At 41.2% G+C, this 19,272-nt stretch overlaps 2 protein-coding genes across 2 annotated transcripts; one reads left to right on the top strand and one right to left on the bottom strand.

The window, feature by feature from the left end:
- The first annotated feature begins 1,324 nt into the window (after positions 1-1,324).
- Positions 1,325-10,849, top strand: abcb4 (ATP-binding cassette, sub-family B (MDR/TAP), member 4). Its single transcript, XM_029503375.1, has 23 exons — positions 1,325-1,486; positions 1,587-1,758; positions 1,895-2,019; positions 2,606-2,777; positions 2,879-2,992; positions 4,329-4,439; positions 4,529-4,654; positions 4,915-5,118; positions 5,209-5,379; positions 5,477-5,638; positions 5,727-5,921; positions 6,002-6,148; positions 6,242-6,346; positions 6,708-6,785; positions 6,897-6,980; positions 7,110-7,313; positions 7,395-7,495; positions 7,627-7,767; positions 8,486-8,642; positions 8,742-8,939; positions 9,458-9,613; positions 10,179-10,322; positions 10,498-10,849. Exons 1-23 carry the CDS (start codon positions 1,347-1,349, stop codon positions 10,690-10,692), a joined length of 3,402 nt encoding a protein of 1,133 aa, XP_029359235.1. The 5' UTR covers positions 1,325-1,346; the 3' UTR covers positions 10,693-10,849.
- On the bottom strand, positions 8,010-17,655 carry LOC115044412 (peroxisomal carnitine O-octanoyltransferase-like). Its single transcript, XM_029503376.1, has 18 exons — positions 17,522-17,655; positions 16,920-17,040; positions 16,424-16,548; positions 16,150-16,331; positions 15,938-16,062; positions 15,742-15,850; positions 15,171-15,264; positions 14,926-15,051; positions 14,722-14,823; positions 14,542-14,625; positions 14,320-14,427; positions 14,084-14,214; positions 13,880-14,003; positions 13,717-13,795; positions 13,156-13,249; positions 12,602-12,721; positions 10,487-12,346; positions 8,010-10,308 (listed from the first exon to the last, which is right to left on the bottom strand). The coding sequence occupies exons 2-17, from the start codon at positions 17,032-17,034 to the stop codon at positions 12,226-12,228; spliced, it is 1,839 nt and encodes a 612-aa protein (XP_029359236.1). The 5' UTR covers positions 17,035-17,040; positions 17,522-17,655; the 3' UTR covers positions 8,010-10,308; positions 10,487-12,225.
- Between the last annotated feature and the right edge of the window lie 1,617 nt (positions 17,656-19,272).

Here is a 19,272-nt window from a genome sequence, read left to right as displayed (position 1 = left end):
TGAAGATGTTTCTTTCTTCCGTAATCTGTATGGTAATTATTCCACAGAGGGAAGGTTGTTGAATAGGTTTGAAAAAAGACCGGAAATACTTACTTTGGTTCCAAAAGTATATTTGGATGCTAGTATAAATACGTCTACATTCTTCTGTCGGGGGTCTCATTTATTCCCCTGACTTCAGCCTATAAATTTGACCTCACGCTTTTTATTTGTGACTCTAGTGAGAACATGAAGAAAGATAAACGCTCCAAGAAGAAGGAGAAGGAACAGGAGGAGAAGCAGCCCACAGTTAGCCCCATCGCTGTGGTAAGTCCAGTTATCACACTGTGATGTCTTTCTGTCCAGAGCAGGTTAGTGTGTGTGATCTACTAATTATTTCCACTTTTTTACAGTTTTGCACTCATATAAAATGACATTTTGAAATTGTGTGTGTGTGTGTGCGAAGTAAGGGAGGATGTGGAGAGAGAGGATGGGAGTGTCACATATCATCCTGTTGTTTGGGTGTGCTCCTCCAGTCCCCTGCTGTGACAATATAATAGCTCCTTAGAGTTTAAGGGTTTTCCCCAGTCTGATTTCAGAATTCAGAAATCTTAACCCCCCCAAACGATCATCAAAGGTTCATCCACCAAGTACAGATACTGATCTCTGCTTGTCTTTTAACACTCTCTCTTTAATGTGAGTGTAGTTTAGGTTTGCAGAGAAGTGGGACATTGTGATGATCATCATGGGGACCATCATGGCCATGATCAATGGGGTGGTGCTCCCTCTCATGTGCATTGTTTTTGGTGAAATGACAGACAGCTTTTTAAAGGACTCCCAACTGCCCCGTGACAACATCAGCATGTCCAGTGAGTTTTCAGTTACAGACTTTGGCACATGTCATTGTGACTGAAATAAATATTTAAGAGGAAACGTCATATGTCTTAAGATTGTGTTCTGTTTTCTTGTGTCTTCAGATTTCACCTTCCCACAATTAAACAGCACCCTACAAGACGACATGATGAAGTAAGACTTTATCGGCATAAATAATTAAAAGGATCAAAGTGTTGGCTATGACGTTTTACATCTGCTGATTGTGTCTCTGTGTTTGTAGCGTTTTATGAAGGTTAGACAAGTAATCTTAAATTTGAGATGCAGAGGATCCACTAGACATAAAGCTTCACTCTACTCATTTCTTGCGTTTATATTTTTTCCATCAACATCAGCTTTATCAGACACATTAGAGAATTTATAGTTTCCTCAGGTGAAAGAAAATGAGGTTTTGAAATCATGTGCCACAATCTTTCTCCTTTCCCAGTTTTGCCATCTATTACTCCATCATGGGGGCCGTTGTGCTGGTGGCGGCCTACATGCAGGTGTCCTTATGGACCCTGGCGGCCGGGCGACAGGTCAAGCGCATCCGCAAGTTGTTTTTCCACCGCATCATGCAGCAGGACATCGGTTGGTTTGATGTCAACGAGACAGGAGAGCTCAACACACGTCTAACCGAGTGGGTAACCGAGACACCACACGCTCTCTTTCCATTCCTCATTCATAAATGTTGAGCTGTTTTGAGGATCACTGGTGTAACTGTACATTTGCATGTGCAGTGATGTGTATAAAATCCAAGAAGGTATTGGCGACAAAGCAGGTATGCTGATCCAGGCCTTCACCACCTTCATCTCATCCTTCATCATCGGGTTCATCAAAGGCTGGAAGCTCACGCTCGTCATCCTGGCTGTGAGTCCCGCACTGGGCATTTCAGCTGCACTTTTCAGTAAGGTAAGCTGACACTGTCCGTGTCCATCTTTCTATTGTCTTTCTGTTTCCATCCACATGTTATGTGTTGGTGTTGGATTAAAGGACACAGGCCTCTGCAGGTGCCCTTAATCATATAATGGCCTTCTCATCTGAATAGGTGCTGGCCTCCTTCACTACCAAAGAGCAGACTGCATATGCCAAAGCTGGAGCTGTGGCAGAAGAGGTGCTCTCTTCCATCAGGACAGTGTTTGCCTTCAGTGGTCAGGATAGAGAGATCAACAGGTTTGTACATTTTGTCATTTGTCATTTGTATTTGCATATCCACTGTAGCTGTGATACGGCGTTACTTGGAAAGTGAGGAAAGGATTCAGTTTTAGCAGTTAGTTCTTCATAAATTTGTTATAGTATTAATGATAATCATTATTTATTGGCATATTAGAGTTCATAAAATGCAATGTGGGCGTGTTTCGTTTAGAGCAGAAAAGCAGCAATTAGATTAATGGGTGGATTTGGTTAAATATGTTTTGGATGTCTATATTGGACAACCTTTTTGTGAAATCACAATACTAAAATAATCAAATGTGAAGTGTTGCTCTAAAAGTATCCATTTTCATAAAGTAGAGCAATGAAGGTGCAAAACCATCTGCAAAGAAATGAAATATCATTATGTAAAAAGATTAATGTGCCATGAACAAGAACCCATAAAGGCTGTAACAGAATAAAATCCAAAACAGATATTGAATTTCTGTTTTCTTGGGAATGGAAAGCTATATTTGTCTTTGCCAAAGGGCCTTGTTGTGATGGTAATCTAATTTCAACAGTCCAGTATATGTAACACTAACCTTGCTTTTTGTGTGTGCGTGCAAAGATATAATACGAATTTGGAGGATGCTAAGAGAATGGGGATAAAGAAGGCACTGTCTGCTAATATTGCCATGGGCTTCACCTTTCTGATGATCTACCTGTCCTACGCTCTGGCCTTCTGGTACGGCAGCACACTCGTCCTGAATAATGAGTACACCATCGGGACTGTACTCACTGTGAGTGAACACTATATAACCCCTCCCCCTTTAAAACTCCAAAAAAAAGGAGACTGAGAAAAAAAGTGTAGTGCAGCTAACACTGGTGTGTGTCTCTTCAGGTGTTCTTCGTTGTGCTTATTGGAGCATTCACAGTGGGACAGACCTCTCCCAACATCCAGACTTTTGCCAGCGCCCTAGGAGCTGCATATAAAGTGTACAGCATTATTGATCACGTAAGAAACAAAACACTTTCTGCACAAACCATCTAAATGTCAGCAGAGAATACCATCATCTGCTGCTGCACATTTGTCAGTTTATATTACTGAGCATGCACTGCTGGACTCTGGCACTCTGGGAAATCACTTTGATGCAGCCGACAGCCTGGAGTCAGTAAAGAGATGCGTCCATTTTAAGAGTTGTTACCGGTGATGCCCTTGGTGAGGTACATGGCTGACATGACGCCCACAGAAAAGGCCATGTTGACTGACAGGAACTGGCCTTTAGTCTCCCTGCTGGTTTTCACCTGAGCGGCAGCGGAGCAGCCAAACAGCTGCCACACAGTAATGGGACAGAGTGAGAGGATGTGGAAAATAGAATGAGAAGACAGGAGGAGGCAAACTTTACAGAACTGAAAGGTCACTTCAAACAGGTAAAGGCACAAGTACTGTGTGAGTCCTGTAATAGCTTAGTCCCTCTCTGTTTGATGATGTGTCAGCAGTCAGTTATTTCTGGTCAGCTGGATTTTGCTCTAATTGGAGCTCCTGCTGCGTGGATGAAGATTACAGCTCATTTGGTTGATATTACGCAGCTGCAGCTCTCCCCTTCATGAGCTACCTGTGAATTTCTTTCCACTGACTGACCTCAAGTCATTCCCTGAAACTTAATCCAAACTTGACCAATTTGATGAACAATAATGTGAAATTGCAACAGAAATGAGATTTGAAAATACTCACTGTACAATGTTCAGAGGTTTCTTTGTCATAGAGCTCACATTTCATCACATCATTTGTGTTCTGTGTAGCTGCAGAAACATGGAGCATTACCAGCTATTCAGGGACAGGCCTGCGTTTAGTCTGTCTGTTTAGTCTGTTAGTATTTCACAATGACAACACACTCAACTGAGTTATAAACAAAAACCAGGATGCTGCTAATGACTAATGGGATCTTTGAAGCACATTGATGTTTAGTTTTGGATTTTCGGCTTTGTCACGTTTTTGATTGTGAAGCACTTGTGATGTGAAATGTTACTGATCAGTCTGAAATCCTGGGTGAGGCCTCCAAGAGAGCCATAAAACTGTCTCAAATTCTGTGTCAACACAGAGCTCAATAACCAGCATGTGTGTTTGTGTGTGTTAGTTCACAGAGAGAAACTGGGAGACACAGAAAGCTGTGGAAATAAACATTAGCCTTGTTAAATACACCAACCCCAACCTAGAGGGCAGACAGTCTTCCTCACATTGTCTGTTTTAGGATATGATTAGAATCAGGGCAAACTGATTTATCCAACTGTGGATTAACTACAGACCAGGACTCACTTGAGCTTTAGAAGACTGATTCTTGTCTCAACAGGAGCCGGCCATTGACAGCTACTCAAAGGCTGGTTACAAGCCTGACAACATCAAGGGAAACATAGAGTTCAAGCGCATCCACTTCACCTACCCCTCAAGAACCGATTCCAAAGTAGGTGCCACAAACTGCTGCAGGCATTACATTTCATCAGTCAGCATCAGAGAAAACCGAATTATAACTGCTGCTGTTATCATTTGTAGATATTAGATGACATGTCTCTGAGCGTGAGGAGTGGGCAGACTACGGCCTTAGTGGGCAGCAGCGGCTGTGGAAAGAGCACCACGATCCAGCTGCTGCAGAGGTTCTACGATCCTCAGGAAGGATCTGTAAGTGACGATTCTGAACATCATTCAGTCAGAAATTAATTTCTTTTTCTTCTTGATGCTATAATAGGAGTGGTGGGGGTTCAGTGCAGAGACTTCATGTCATGACAGTGTAAAGGTTACACAAACAAACAAACAAATAGTGAATTGAACATGGAGTATGATTGCAAAAATGCAAAACTCTACCTTCATGAAGAGGTTCAAAATATCCATGGCTGTGGGTAGAATCGATGCTTTTTTTTTTTTTGCCTCTCTTATTGTAGGTGTGCATTGATGGTCATGACATCCGTTCTCTTAATATCCGCTACCTGAGGGAGATGATCGGAGTGGTGAGTCAGGAGCCCATCCTCTTCGCCACCACCATCGCCGAGAACATTAGATATGGCCGACCTGATGTGACACAGCAGGAGATCGAGCAGGCTGCCAGGGAGGCCAATGCTTACGACTTCATCATGAACCTTCCAGATGTACGAATGCCTTGATGGCTTTCTATTGTCTGTGCTCATTGAGAACTCTGTTCACCAGGTACTAATACTGAGACTCTTATCGTTGAGCAGAAGTTTGAGACAGAAGTTGGAGACAGAGGGACACAGATGAGTGGAGGACAGAAGCAGAGGATTGCGATAGCTCGAGCTCTCGTCCGTAATCCCAAAATCCTCCTGCTGGATGAAGCCACATCCGCCCTTGATGCTGAAAGTGAGACCATAGTGCAAGCTGCGCTCGACAAGGTACATGAAGTTAAAGGTGACACGGTCTAATGCGGTTCCTCATTCACAAACAGTGTCAGGGTAACATTTTAACTCTGGCACATATCTTTGGCTGCAGGTCCGTTTGGGTCGCACCACCATAGTTGTGGCTCACCGGCTCTCAACCATAAGAAACGCTGATCTTATCGCTGGTTTCCAAAAAGGGAAAGTTGTAGAGCTGGGGACTCACAGCGAGCTCATGGAAAAACAGGGAGTCTACCACACACTGGTTACCATGCAGGTAAGATACACACACAACTATGCTGGACATAAATTCAACAGAGTTAGTGTTGATGTTTGTGTTTTTCTGCCATTTCTCCCCACTGCAGACGTTTAAGAAAGTCAACGATGGAGAGGAGACAGAGTGCGAGCCATGTGCAGATGAGAAGAGCCCCTCAGTCAAGGCTTTCTCTCAGTCCTCTCTTTACAGGAGGAAATCCACCAGAGGCTCTTCCATGTGTGCCTCAGAGGGAGAGAAAGAGGACAAAGAAAAGTTGAAGTATCAAGAGGACAAGGCAGAAGAGGTGAGCTGTGGTACAACGTCTGCATGTAGCAAACAGAAGTTTTAACAAATCAGAGACGTGACTCCGGTTTCTTTCTGCAGGAGGAAAACGTTCCCCCTGTGTCATTCCTTAAAGTGATGCGTCTCAACATTAGTGAGTGGCCGTACATTTTGGTCGGGACCATCTGTGCCATCATCAACGGAGCGATGCAGCCACTTTTTGCTGTAATCTTCTCAAAGATCATTACTGTACGTCACTCTTAATGTCTGTGTACCAAAAAGCTTATTTTAATGCCTCGCATCACAATGCTAAAAATGAGATGTTTTTTATTTTCCTTTCAGGTGTTTGCGGATAAAGATGAAGCAGTGGTCAGACAGAGAGCCACGTTCTTTTCCCTCATGTTTGTTGCCATTGGCGCTGTATCGTTTGTTACCATGTTTCTGCAGGTATGCACATACTCGCAGATGCATGTATGTTGATTATACTACCAGTTGTGTTCACTGGTCTCAAAAGAATAGATGAACATTTTTAAAAACAAGTTTTTTTGCTTCTGATTTGCAATTCTCAGTCTTTGCTTAATCAACCAGCCTCTGGCGTTTGGATATTTACTTGGCAGACATAACAGTGTGATCAGTCTTTTCATCTGATCAGCCAAAAAGCAAATAAAAGTAGAGTTGACATAATTTCTAATGAAAACAAAGGAAAAAGTGAAACCATTGATACCTATGGCACGGGCTTACAGTAAGATGTGACAAACCTGCAATGTCACTGTGTGCTAATGTCTTCTGTCTGTTAATGTTTGTACAGGGTTTCTGTTTTGGTAAATCTGGAGAGATTCTGACCTTAAAACTGAGACTCGGAGCTTTTAAGTCCATGATGAGACAGGTGTGTGAATTAGCTGAATTTGTGTATTTGCTACAACAATCTTCGTGGCCTTTGAAAAATATTTCAGATCTCTCGCTCTCTCCTTTCTTTTTTTTTTTTTTTAAATTTTAGGACCTTGGCTGGTATGATGACCCCAAAAACAGTGTTGGAGCGCTCACTACAAGACTGGCCACAGATGCAGCCCAAGTACAAGGGGTAAGTCCACAGCAGCAGTTGTAGCACACAACAAAACAAACAAAGCCTTTTACCAAAGGCTGCCTCCAAGAATGGTTTCCTAAAATAAGTGATGTCGTGTGTCTTGTCCTATCTGCCTTGCCCACTCAGGCCACAGGAGTACGTATGGCCACACTGGCCCAGAACTTTGCCAACATGGGCACCAGTGTGATCATCTCCTTTGTGTATGGCTGGGAGTTGACCCTGCTCATCCTGGCTGTGGTGCCTGTCATGGCGGTAGCTGGAGCTGTGGCGATGAAGATGCTCACTGGACACGCTGCCCAAGACAAGAAGGAGTTGGAGAAGGCCGGAAAGGTGAGGATTAGGTACTAGATTAAGCCTTGTGTTGAGTTTACTTGTGATGCTGTTTGCTAAAACACAGTGTTGTCGCTACAGATTGCTACAGAGGCCATTGAGAATATCCGCACAGTCGCCTCTCTCAGCAGAGAACCCAAGTTTGAGTCTCTGTACCAGGAAAACCTCAGAGTGCCATACAAGTACGAGAAGTGACATTGTTTAATCCATACAGATTGACAGATACAGTCACTATGAAATAACTTATTTATTTTAGTCATTTTTAATTAATATCAGGAGTGCTTTTAACCACCTTTCTCTCTCTCTCTCACAGAAATGCACAGAAGAAGGCCCATGTGTATGGAATTACATTCTCCTTCTCACAGGCCATGATCTACTTTGCTTATGCAGGCTGTTTTCGATTTGGAGCTTGGCTTATTCAGGAGGGAAGGATCGATGTTGAGGGGGTATTCCTGTGAGTAAACGTTGTCTTATCTCTTATTTGTAATACGGACAAGCCAGAACAAGTTTTAGTTCAAGCTAGAGATCATGTCTAATGATAGTTTGTGTACAATGATCTTCATCCAGATCAGTCAGCATCCAACCGCATCTGTTTATTTGGTTTTTAATCATTATCTTGGGCTGAAGTATGTGAAAAGTCATTATGAATGAAGATTACAACAGCAACTTGTGCCTGTAACACACATTTTATTATGGTAATGTAATTGACAGATTTAGTCCAAAGTTTGTCAGACAGACCAATAAAAACCTACCCTTACCCCTGGAGCATTTCATATAAAACTACCCCAGTGGTGTTGTAAATCTTCACAAAGCAGTGTGGCTGTAGGTAGAGCCATTGGCATTGAAAATTTTGTCTTCTTTCATCAGACATCCTCTTTTCACCATTTCATAAATGCAGTTTGGCTTCATTAAAAAGATATTAAAGGAAAATGTGCAGCTAAAATTCTTAACTTATGGTATTTAACAGTGTGCACAGATCAGCTACTTCATCATCTCATTCTAAACTGAGAGGACTGAGTACAAACAGACTTGACCTTTGTGCGTACATACTTTACACACAAAGGGCAAGATTTTAGTGCCGTGTGTTATCTTTAGCTTATGCAATCCCAACGCTGACTCTTAAATATGAGAGGTAAAGCTTATGTAATTTATCCTTTGACTTCCCCTCACAGCGTGATTTCTGCTGTTCTGTACGGTGCCATGGCTGTCGGAGAGGCCAACTCTTTTGCTCCAAATTATGCCAAGGCCAAAATGTCCGCTTCCCACCTCATGGTGTTGATGAACAGAAAGCCTGCCGTTGATAATCTTTCACAGGAGGGGGAGGCACCAGTATGTAACACCATACACTAGAGCTCCAGTTCAGCTCTTGATACACACATTAACATATCACTCATCTCTCTCTCGCTCTTTCATCTCCGAAAACTCCAGGACAAATTTGATGGTAATGTGCAGTTTGAGCATGTTAAGTTTAACTACCCCTCGCGCCCTGACCTGCCAGTCCTCCAAGGGCTGAGTGTGAAGGTGAAGAAGGGAGAGACACTGGCCTTGGTGGGAAGCAGTGGCTGTGGCAAGAGCACCCTCATCCAGCTGCTGGAGAGGTTCTATGACCCCAAGGAAGGGACAGTGGTAAGATGATAAATACACACCCTTGCCTCTTTATGGCTTTTCAGAGTTTTATGGCTGCTTTACAGTGTTGCACTGAGACACAAGCCCAGAGGCAATATGGAATAGAAATACAGAGTGGAAAGAAGATTGCAACCTCCTGGTCACCCAACTTATCACAATAAATTTATCACTGTTTTCCTCTGATACTCGTCAGGAACAACAAGAAGTCGATGTATTAAAATGCTTTTCAAAGCTTTTGTATTTTTAAATACTGATTACTTGGGGTTGTCATCATTATTCTCTACAGTTTCCCATCAGCTCTTCATAGTATTTTAGCACATTCATACCACAACTTGAAGGCTTTGGTTTATTCTGATTACTCTAATTGACCTGATGCGAAAGACGTTTGTGGATCATCTTCCAATCAACCCTAAACCTAAAGAGCACAGCCAATAATGATGATGCTGCAACTTAGTTCAGTTTTAAAGTCAGTATAATGGTTAAAATAATCAAATTCTGGTACTTTTTTTCGCTTTCAGATTCTGGACAATGTGAATGTAAAAGATCTGAACATCTACTGGTTGAGATCCCAGATAGGAATTGTATCACAGGAGCCCGTGCTGTTTGACTGCTCTTTAGCTGAGAACATCGCCTATGGAGACAACAGCCGCACTGTGACCATGGAGGAGATAGAGGCCGCTGCCAAAGTAGCCAACATTCACAGCTTCATAGATAGCCTGCCACAGGTATGACTGCTGCACTGCTGTTATGTTTAAGCCCTTCTGTTTTCAATCATTTATTGAATTTACAATCTTCCAAGGCCATTGAGATCACATTGACGCCCAGTGTCAGTCTGCGTGCCACTGATTTTATGAGTTTATTTAATCATTCACTCGAAAAAAAAATCCCACCAGTTTGGCTGTCTTTGTCCACATTTAGGGATTTGTCTGTTTATAACAGTGGCTTTGTCGCTAATTATTTTGGATATATTAATGTAGATGTAGAGGATAGTCTCCAAAATCATACATTGATCAATTTACATAAATTCATCATTTTATCTTCACAGCAGGTCAGCTGAACATACAAAAATATGGTAATCTATAATTGGAAATACATGCAACATTTTGTTTCAGCAATTAAAAAAATATAATAATGAATATTTACTTCAAATCCAAGACATTACTTTTCATTGAACAACTTTTTGTTAACTATCTTTCCCAAAATTACAGTACAATAACTCTCTGTTTGCATGAGCAGAAGTACAGCACTCAGGCAGGTGACAAGGGAACGCAGCTGTCAGGTGGACAGAAGCAGCGCATAGCCATAGCCCGAGCTATCATCCGCAACCCAAAACTGTTGCTTCTGGACGAAGCCACCTCTGCACTTGACACTGAAAGCGAGAAGGTAAGTGACTCATTTCAAACTAATAAGTAAGGCACCAGTAAGGAATCGGTAAGATGGGGATTTACAGAAGCCAAATGTATGTATTGCTGAAATTTCCCTTAATGAAAATGGTGTCAGGTGATCAGAGAGAGCGAGAGAAAAAGGCAAGATCAATGTTGTCTTACTCTCTCTGCAGTTGGTGCAAGAGGCATTGGACCAGGCCAGGATGGGCAGGACGTGTATTGTGGTGGCTCACCGACTGTCCACCATCCAAAACGCCGACCGTATCGCTGTCGTGCAGGGTGGAGTTGTGGTCGAGCAGGGAACGCATCATCAGCTGCTGGCCAAGAAGGGAGTCTACCACATGTTGGTCACCACACAACTGGGCTGAATGAGAAAACAGGGAGAGGACAGAGGGAGCAACACTGCACTGACTATTTTTAGACTTTATGTTTCCAGGGCCGCATTAAGCACCTGTGCCTTTCATCATCAATTCCCTGCTTATGGTATAGTACTACAAGTTAAGACTGAGCAGCTTTAGTTTAGGAGCTGGTGTGCTGATTGCCAATTGCTGACTGGATTGGAGACATAAACTTTCAGCCTTTTGTCATGTGGCTGCAGCTCTTTGATCATATAGTCATGTCAAAAGTAACCTTTTGCACTGCTCATAGAACAGCAGCGCAAAGGTTTTCTCTTCCACAGAAAACATTTTGACAAGACAACGAGAGCTGCTCTGATCAATTCAATTAAACTGCAACACCTTTCATGGTCCTGGTATGTCACTGTTAGTTCACTGTGTTAACTCACTGGGACACTTAAATTTTTAATCAGTAACACCTCTTTGTGTTATGACAAGTCAAAATGTCTGTTGTATTGTACCCTCTCATGTTCATTTATTTATTATTTTTGTCCTTTTTATAAAATATCCCTTCAATGTTCTATATCGTACATATTGTACTTGGACATGTTTACGGCCAGTATGTTTTTTGTTGTTCTGGGATGGAGCTACTTGATGCAAATAACCCTTAGTGTTGCCACTGTTTTGTGCCACCTACTGTTAAGACCAAAGTACAACAGGAATCATCAATATGAAAAAATGCTACAGGAAGCATTTGGGAAAATCATTCAATGAATACATTACTGATTGTTTAGTTCATCAACTTTAATAATGAGCACTTTGGGCAATATTCTATAGTGATGTGCAAAAATGGATTGCCATTCACATACTTTGGTTGAGTCTTACTTTCTTTAAGAAATTGAACAGAGGATATGCTTATATATTAAAGTTTTGTATGCAATTATTGAACTAGTGCCTCATTTTGTTGTGATATTTACTAAGGATGAAAATATTTTATTTATATAAATTTTTATACAATTTATTCAGTAACAGTAATGTAATAATGCATTTGTAACAACTGAGTACTGTAGTGTTTACTGTGTACTCAGGAAATGTACCACCTCATCATAAAATAGCCTCTAATTTTCTACCATTTTTACCCTCAGCACAGTTTTGGCCTTTGTTGATTTGTTACCCAATGTGGGCAGAAGTCATCAGCTCAATAAATGTGTATTAAAGCGTAACCCCAGTTTAAATCAAACAATATAAGACAAAAATATAAAAATCTTACAATAGTGAACACTATGTACATCCCAAGGAAAGAAATGTACATAAAAATCATCGTAGCACTAGAATGAACAAAAAACTTGATACATTTTTTTTAATGCAAAATTCAGCATATATCACCTAAAGGCGCTGCTTTTTTGCCTTTGCATTGATCGGCACTGAGAGCAAAAACCACCAGCTGCTGGTCATCAACTAAGAGTTTGTGAACTGTGAGTGCACTAATGCTCAAACATGGACAAAGGTAAATGGTGAGTTTGAATTTAGCCTTTGCTAAGCTACTACTTCTCTTAGTGGGAGTACTTATAGCTGAGATGTGGTTGCCAAGTGGAGCATCTCATGAAGGGAGCTAGAGAATTTGTTGAATAGTGATGCGGCATCTGTTTGATGGCAAGATTTCCACGCTGAGATGGAGATCACAATCCTGAAGGTAACAGAAAGGCAAGCAACAAGATGGCTTTAACTAAAGCTGATAGAATGTCCAGGTAGATGCACACAATGTTAAACGTCTTCATGACTTCATCATGTTGTGGAAAATTGTCAAAATATGTACAAACTGAACCACAGAAACAGCAATCCTGATAGTGAAATGTTAAGAATTAATAAAAGAAAGCTGCTTTTTTATTGGTTCTTAAGGCAACAACTTGATGAAAAAAAGGTTTCTGGCTTGTCTGCTTACCTGTCATCTCTGATACAATAGAAAAAGCCATAGCCGTGGTGCACCATGGGAGCCACGGCACCTAGAATTGTTGTGTAACCCGCCAGACTGGATGACAGCACAAAGTTACCACCACCACCACTGAAATAACAAGAACCCAGTTACAGATTAGCAGAGAGAACTGCTGAACACTTCACAAATACAGCCAGTCAGTCAGGTAGGTGGGTGTAAATATTTTAAGTCTCTGGACATCTATACCTGTAATTGAATGTTTGTGAACTCACATTTACTTTCTGAACAATATGAGATCTTTGAATGTGACACAAATATTTTTATTTAAAAACAAACAAACAAACACACAAAAAACAGATATTTCCTGTTAGCAAAAATTGGGTTTGGTATATTTCCTCATATTTGGTATCATGAAAAAGAGGAAAAATATGTCATTAAGACACATGTAATTTAGTTATATTATATATTATTACGTATACCAAAACTGCTTTTGTTGGCAGGGGTAGTGAAGCAGGCAGTCATCATTTAATGTCAACAGCAGACAGAAAAGTCATCCACTGTACCTCTTTGCATAGAGGGGGTCCATGAAGAGTTCTGGAGTAGGATGTCCCTCCTCTTTAGCAATTAGATACAAGCCAAGGAGATGTCTGTCAAAACCTGGAAACAGTGGCAGAAAATTTGCCTGAGTGGATATAAAACAAACACGCAAGTTCTTGGACACATACACAAAATGGTAACGTGTCTACGTGTAAAAAATTGTACTCAAAAACCCAGGGCAATATTTTTGACTGGGGACACATTTTCTCTTCCTGTATGAACAGTAATGTGCAAATCTAATTAGATAGTCACACTGACTTTTGTATTTTCTACTGAACATGTGATTTTTACCTTTGGTTTTTATCATCCATATCACACAGTTTCCAAGAAATATTGGTATTGTTTTTGAAAACGTTTTATAATCACACCCCAACACACATAATGCAGTGGTGATAGAAGAAATACAACTTTCACCAGTAGAATAATAAGAGTCAATAAACAGCCATTTGAAAGGGTCAGATGGTGGTCTTATATTCAATGAGTGATATTTAGAAAATATTAAGAAATTGCATTCACGTGAAACAAACCTTTTCCTTCCTGTGCTTCAGCCATTAGTTTGTTGTGCTTTTTGAAGGCCAGCAGCATGGCCTTTCTCTTGGCATTCACCTTAGAGGAAAATGCACCACGTCAAATAAAGACTGCATCTATCTGGTTACTTTGATATGTTTGTATACAACCATGCTCACTCACATCCAAAGTTGGGTCCATCATTGCTTTACACCAGTTCACAGCCTCCTGGGTGCACGGTCGCATCGTCTCTGTCCTGCCATGGTAGAACTTGCGAGTCGTTGCCGTCTCATAACAACTACCTGGCCTAAGAAAGGGAAGCAGTTACTCAACTCATATAGTTCCTATATCAGTAAAGGTGTGGACACATTTTTAATCGGTCTATACTTTTTGTGCATTCTGTAGTAGGCCAGCTGTATTGCCAGTTGAACAAAGGTGTCAGGATGAAGTTTCTTTTGTTTGATGGCTGTTTTTCCAAATGCAGTGAAGGCGTAGCACACAACGCCAAGTTTCTGTGTCTGTAAAACACAAGAGAGTTTATTAACAGCCAGTCATTATGATGAACAAGTCATTCTGCATCGGAGGTTTTAGTTTTACGAAGTTTACACATAATACCAGCTCACCGACTCCAGGTACTGCTGTTTGGCGTGGCTGATGTCCCTCCGGACTTTCTCATCAACAGTAAACACCATCTCCTCAGGTAGGGGCATGGCTCTGACAGCGTCTGAGCCCTACAAAGCACAGACATTAATGTACAAAAAGTGGAAGGATAGACTTGAACTTAACTGCAAGTATTAATGACCATTTTAATTCATGTATAGAATCAAGTCATAGCTGATGTTTACCTTCCATTTGCCTTCTGTAGCTTTGATTTGCTGGTCTATATACCAACATAGTGACACAGGTACCATGCCATCATATGGGGCGTGCTACAAAGCAGTTTGTTGGACAGCATTAAACCAATGTCAAAATGTATCATGTAGAAATTCAACACTCAGGAGCCTGACACACTCATACAAACTTACATCACAATTGGATGCAAAAGTGCCATCTGAGAACGCGATTGAATTGTATGACTTGTCTCCCCAGCGAATGGTGGGGTTGCCTGCAAGGGCTTCCTGGGCCATCTGTGTTCACAATTAAAAGTGACAAAGTCACACACAAACCTCTTTTTCTGTGGCCGGGACACTCAAGCATTCATAAATGATTCAAATGTGTGCAGCCAGTACATTTGTGTAGTTCTCTGGAGTGGAGTAGGGTTTCGTTTCATCCAAGGATATAACAAACAGGCTGCTCTGGATGGTCTCCAGGATGGTCTTATTGTGTGGATCAATGCTTATTAGATGTTCCCTGGCCTATAGACACAGAGAACAGTTAAAGGCTGACAGTACTGATCCTCAGTTATACTTCTGTAATCAGAGAACTTTTTCACTCTGTGTTACACAGATATGTCTGTAGACCTGGTCTCTCTCACCTTTGCCCAACGACTTCTCTCATCTGATGTGAGGGCAGCCACTCCTTCTCCCTCTGGCTCTCGCTCACAGCAATCTCTCACATAGCTTAGCTGCCTGTACAGGTTAACACACACATCGGCAAAATATAACAAAATAACGTTGAGCCGCCAAAAGAAAAACTGAATGTAAGACTAAAATCACACAAGATTCAATCTCTAAGCCTTTCTAAGAAAAGTGAATACAAAGTAATTCAAGACATGCTGACACAATATATTATTCATGATTGTAAATTACCCTTGGAGACCAGAATGGTACCAACATTAATAACAAATCACAAATTGAAAACAATTTTGTCTGCATAAACCAAAGGTTTACATTTTCTCGTCTTCCTTTCTGTTCCCAGAGTATCTGAACATGATATAAGTTTATCTCCCTCTTTGGTCTGATTAGTGGAGCACAAACAACTTTCAGCTAACAGTGTCAGTGGAGCCCATGGCCCTAATCCCTCAACAGGAGGTTCGGTCTCTCAGCTACTACGCTTCAGAGTTGGATTTTATTCTTGAGAGATGTTCGTACTTGTGCGACAACTACCTGAGAAGTTCTGGAGGAGACAGGATCTGTCCATCACAGAGTGCGTCAAATGTGAAGATCCGTCCGCGACACATCACTACTAAGTGAGAAGGACATGGACCCTCACACTCTGTGACACAACAAAAAAGGGATATTACACAACGGTGATTTCTGCAGTTATGTCTGAAGGTGAGAGATACGAGCCAAGTTTAATTACCTGTCTTGAAGTAGTTGCAAATGGAGTCCTTGTTTACTCCAGGTACTTTGCAGGTGCAGAACAGCATTCTGAACTGATCCATATCTAATGGGGTTTTGTCAACCTTTTGAGGAGCCAGTCTCTCCCTTAAACATGCAAACAGTTCAGAAATCTAACAACACATTAGTGATATGTAAAACACAGCTGGTAAAGTGCCGATGAGCATTTCTTACGTGCGGATCAGGTTCCAGTATTGCAGTGTGTGCCATGTGTTTACACTGGCCCTCCGCAGATAATCTCCCTCTGTGGGAGGCCAGTAGTGTTCCAGGTAGGGTGCTGGACCACCAAAGTTCATGTTCAACTGAGAGGGGATTCGGGGCCCCAGATAAGCTGTGTCAAACCACCATTCTTCCAACTATGGAATAAAACAACAGCTACGTTTAACATACATGGCTAAAGTGGACAATAGTTAGACAAAAACAAGACATTTACAGCCAAATTACAAACCCAGTTCCTCTTTGTTTTGGCTCTCTGCAGCAGTTTCTGGTGCAGCTCTTTTCCAGCACCATCTTGGAATTTCCTCACAATGTCTGCTGTAGCTTTAAACTCCTTCTCAGATGCAAACGGATGAACTGAAGGATAAACAATACAAAGATATCATTAGCAGCATTTAACATTCAAGTAGCATTTTAACTATACTTGAAGAACTATGTTGCATTTTAAATAAAACATGAATTTGCCCATTCTAGGGAACCAGTTCAAAACCAAAGAGGAGGGTTTTTCTAGCTTTAAAGGACAAAAGTAACACTTCATACACCTTTAGGTTTGTTTTTATTTTTGAATTTTGAATTTTTCAAGAAAAAGTGGCAGCATTAGTGAGCAGTTTTGATCCTGTCCATTTCTTTTCATTTACAGAATTTCCTTGAAGTGTGATGGAAAACATCTACAGAAAGTGAAATAGAGTCACTGCAGTTGTAGCAGGTCAACAAGTCTACTGTCCCACCTGAATCCAGATACTTGGAGAGGCTGCTCTCTAGTGTCGGTACAGGCAGGGGGGGCAGGCTCTTCTGGTACTGGAAGGTCCGCTCTTGTACAGACTCTGACAAATAATTGGCCATTTGGTCCTGCAGTACAAATAGAGATCACCCTGACATAACTACTACAGTCTGTTTCTCACTGAAGAGACATTTTAGATGGTTTGTTTTTTGCAAATTTGGAAATCAAATCGGTTCAGTAGCCCTGCTGAGGAGCAGGTAGCCTTTTAGTCAGAAGTAATATTTGATATCTCTAATTTACAGTCAGAGTTCATTCAACTCTCACAACAATAACGTCAAAGCCGAAAACACACAGTCGGTCTGGTTTATGGTCATTTCACTGTTAGCTTGAGTTAGCAGGAACAACAAGCCTTTGTCTCTCTGATGCTCAACTCGATATCTAACAATGGGCGAAAATGTCAGCATAAATAAAAACAAACACACTGTCTAAACAGTAAACTAGAAAGTGTTTACTCGTTTATTATAACTTCTGTCTGAATGGTTTCCAGTAAAATAACTGCTGGCTCCTCTCGGCTATCACAACAACAAAAACAACAACTTGAGACTGCACCTGACAAATATCCAGCTCTTCGCTCTGACAGCTCACCTTCTTCTTACGTTGATATTTAATCCAGACAGCAGAGCAGGATAACAATCACCACCGTGTGTCCACAGGATGTTTGCAGCTCGTCGTCTTTCACTCCGCCTGGCCCACTGCCTGCACCGAGCACCGCGACGCGCATGCGCACGCTAGTGATGTGCCTATCGATATATCGATACCCGCACGTCGCCCGTTTTGGTATCGACTACTCCATTAAAGTACCGATTACTAATTAATAAATGGGAAATACAAGCGCATGCGTCTATTCCAAATATTTTTTTAGGTAACTTACTCTGGTGTTTTGTGGCGAAACTCCCCCCAGCAGCATAATGAACTGGCCCATCCATATCATGTGACCAGAACAGCCACGAGTTTCGTGTTTACAATTTGCCGGCAACAGGCGTTTTTTTTTTTTGTTTTTTTTTTACAATTTTATTTCATTAATATGTTTATTCATTATTTATCATATGGTATTAATAGTAAATGTATTCTTTTAAAAATAACGTTGCTCAGCAAAAGTTCAAAGAGGGCTCAAATGTGTTTTATTTAATTAATGTTTATGTCGAGCATTTGTCTCACTTTTAAATTTTTTTACATTGAACTGTGCACATTAATGTTGTTACATGGCCAGTAGTTGACGTCTATTATTTTAAAGGTATTAATATTATGACTGAACAATAATTTTTACTAATAAGAAATTACCAGTAATTGGTATCAGTAATCGCTATTGAATAATTTATGCAAAAAATAATTGGTGTCGTATTGAATCTTAAAAGTTTGGTGTCGCCCATCGCTAACGCTCATCGCTGTATTTGACTTGTGAAAACAGTGAAATAAAATAAGGTCCGCTGCGGATTTGAGGGGTCTGTGGAGGGGTACGGTCTCTGTAATCTCTTCTAATCCAGGTAATAATACGGCCACGATGTATAGAATGAGTCGATCGTTATGAAAAAACTCTCAAATAAATTTTACGTTTGTTCCTAAATTCATCAAGTTTTCTTTTGTTCCTCAAAAAAGTATTGAAACTAGCACTGTAAAAACTGGATCCAAAAATAGTTATAGTATCAGTATTGACTACAGTTGATCACATATTCAAAGTTTCCAGACAAAAAACAAAAACATGAACACAACAGTATGAAGGGACAGCGTATCTGACGGGCCTCAGCTTCCTCAGACCTGCCTCCAGGTGGAAATCCCCCCCCCCCCCCAAATGTCCAACTCAAAGTTACGCCCTTGCTGCTGCATATTTTCTGTGCAGGAATGGCTGATCCGTTCACGACTCATAACTACGGTTCTTCAGGCCTTTCGTTCATTATTCACGCGGTTACAGCACAAACATGAAGTATCTGACGTTAGCACTTAAGTTAACTTTAGCTCTGTGGCTATGGGATGGATGTTTAATTTGCCTTTCTGTTGGAACAAATTCATAAACTCCGGGTCTTCAGTGACCAGGTGGGCTAAAGTGAACAGCCATCACAGAATGAGAATTGTTTTAGTGACAGACGGAGCGCTCTCCTACCGACAAATGAAGTAACTAGTGATTCAACGTCAGTAGGCTATGGCCCAAAAAGGGTGCTCCATAGTTTAACATTAGTAAACCTGTGTATTATATGCAAAGTGAAGCAAAACTGTTACATTGCTCAAATGACAGCTACAGCGCAACACTGCTTCCAACGAAATGAGTCAATAAAAAGATCCGAACTTCCCATCGCGATTCGAGT

This window comes from Echeneis naucrates, chromosome 6, assembly GCF_900963305.1.
Source record: "Echeneis naucrates chromosome 6, fEcheNa1.1, whole genome shotgun sequence".
Classification (NCBI taxonomy): Eukaryota; Metazoa; Chordata; class Actinopteri; order Carangiformes; family Echeneidae; genus Echeneis; species Echeneis naucrates.
This window is presented reverse-complemented; position numbering and strand designations above follow the sequence as displayed.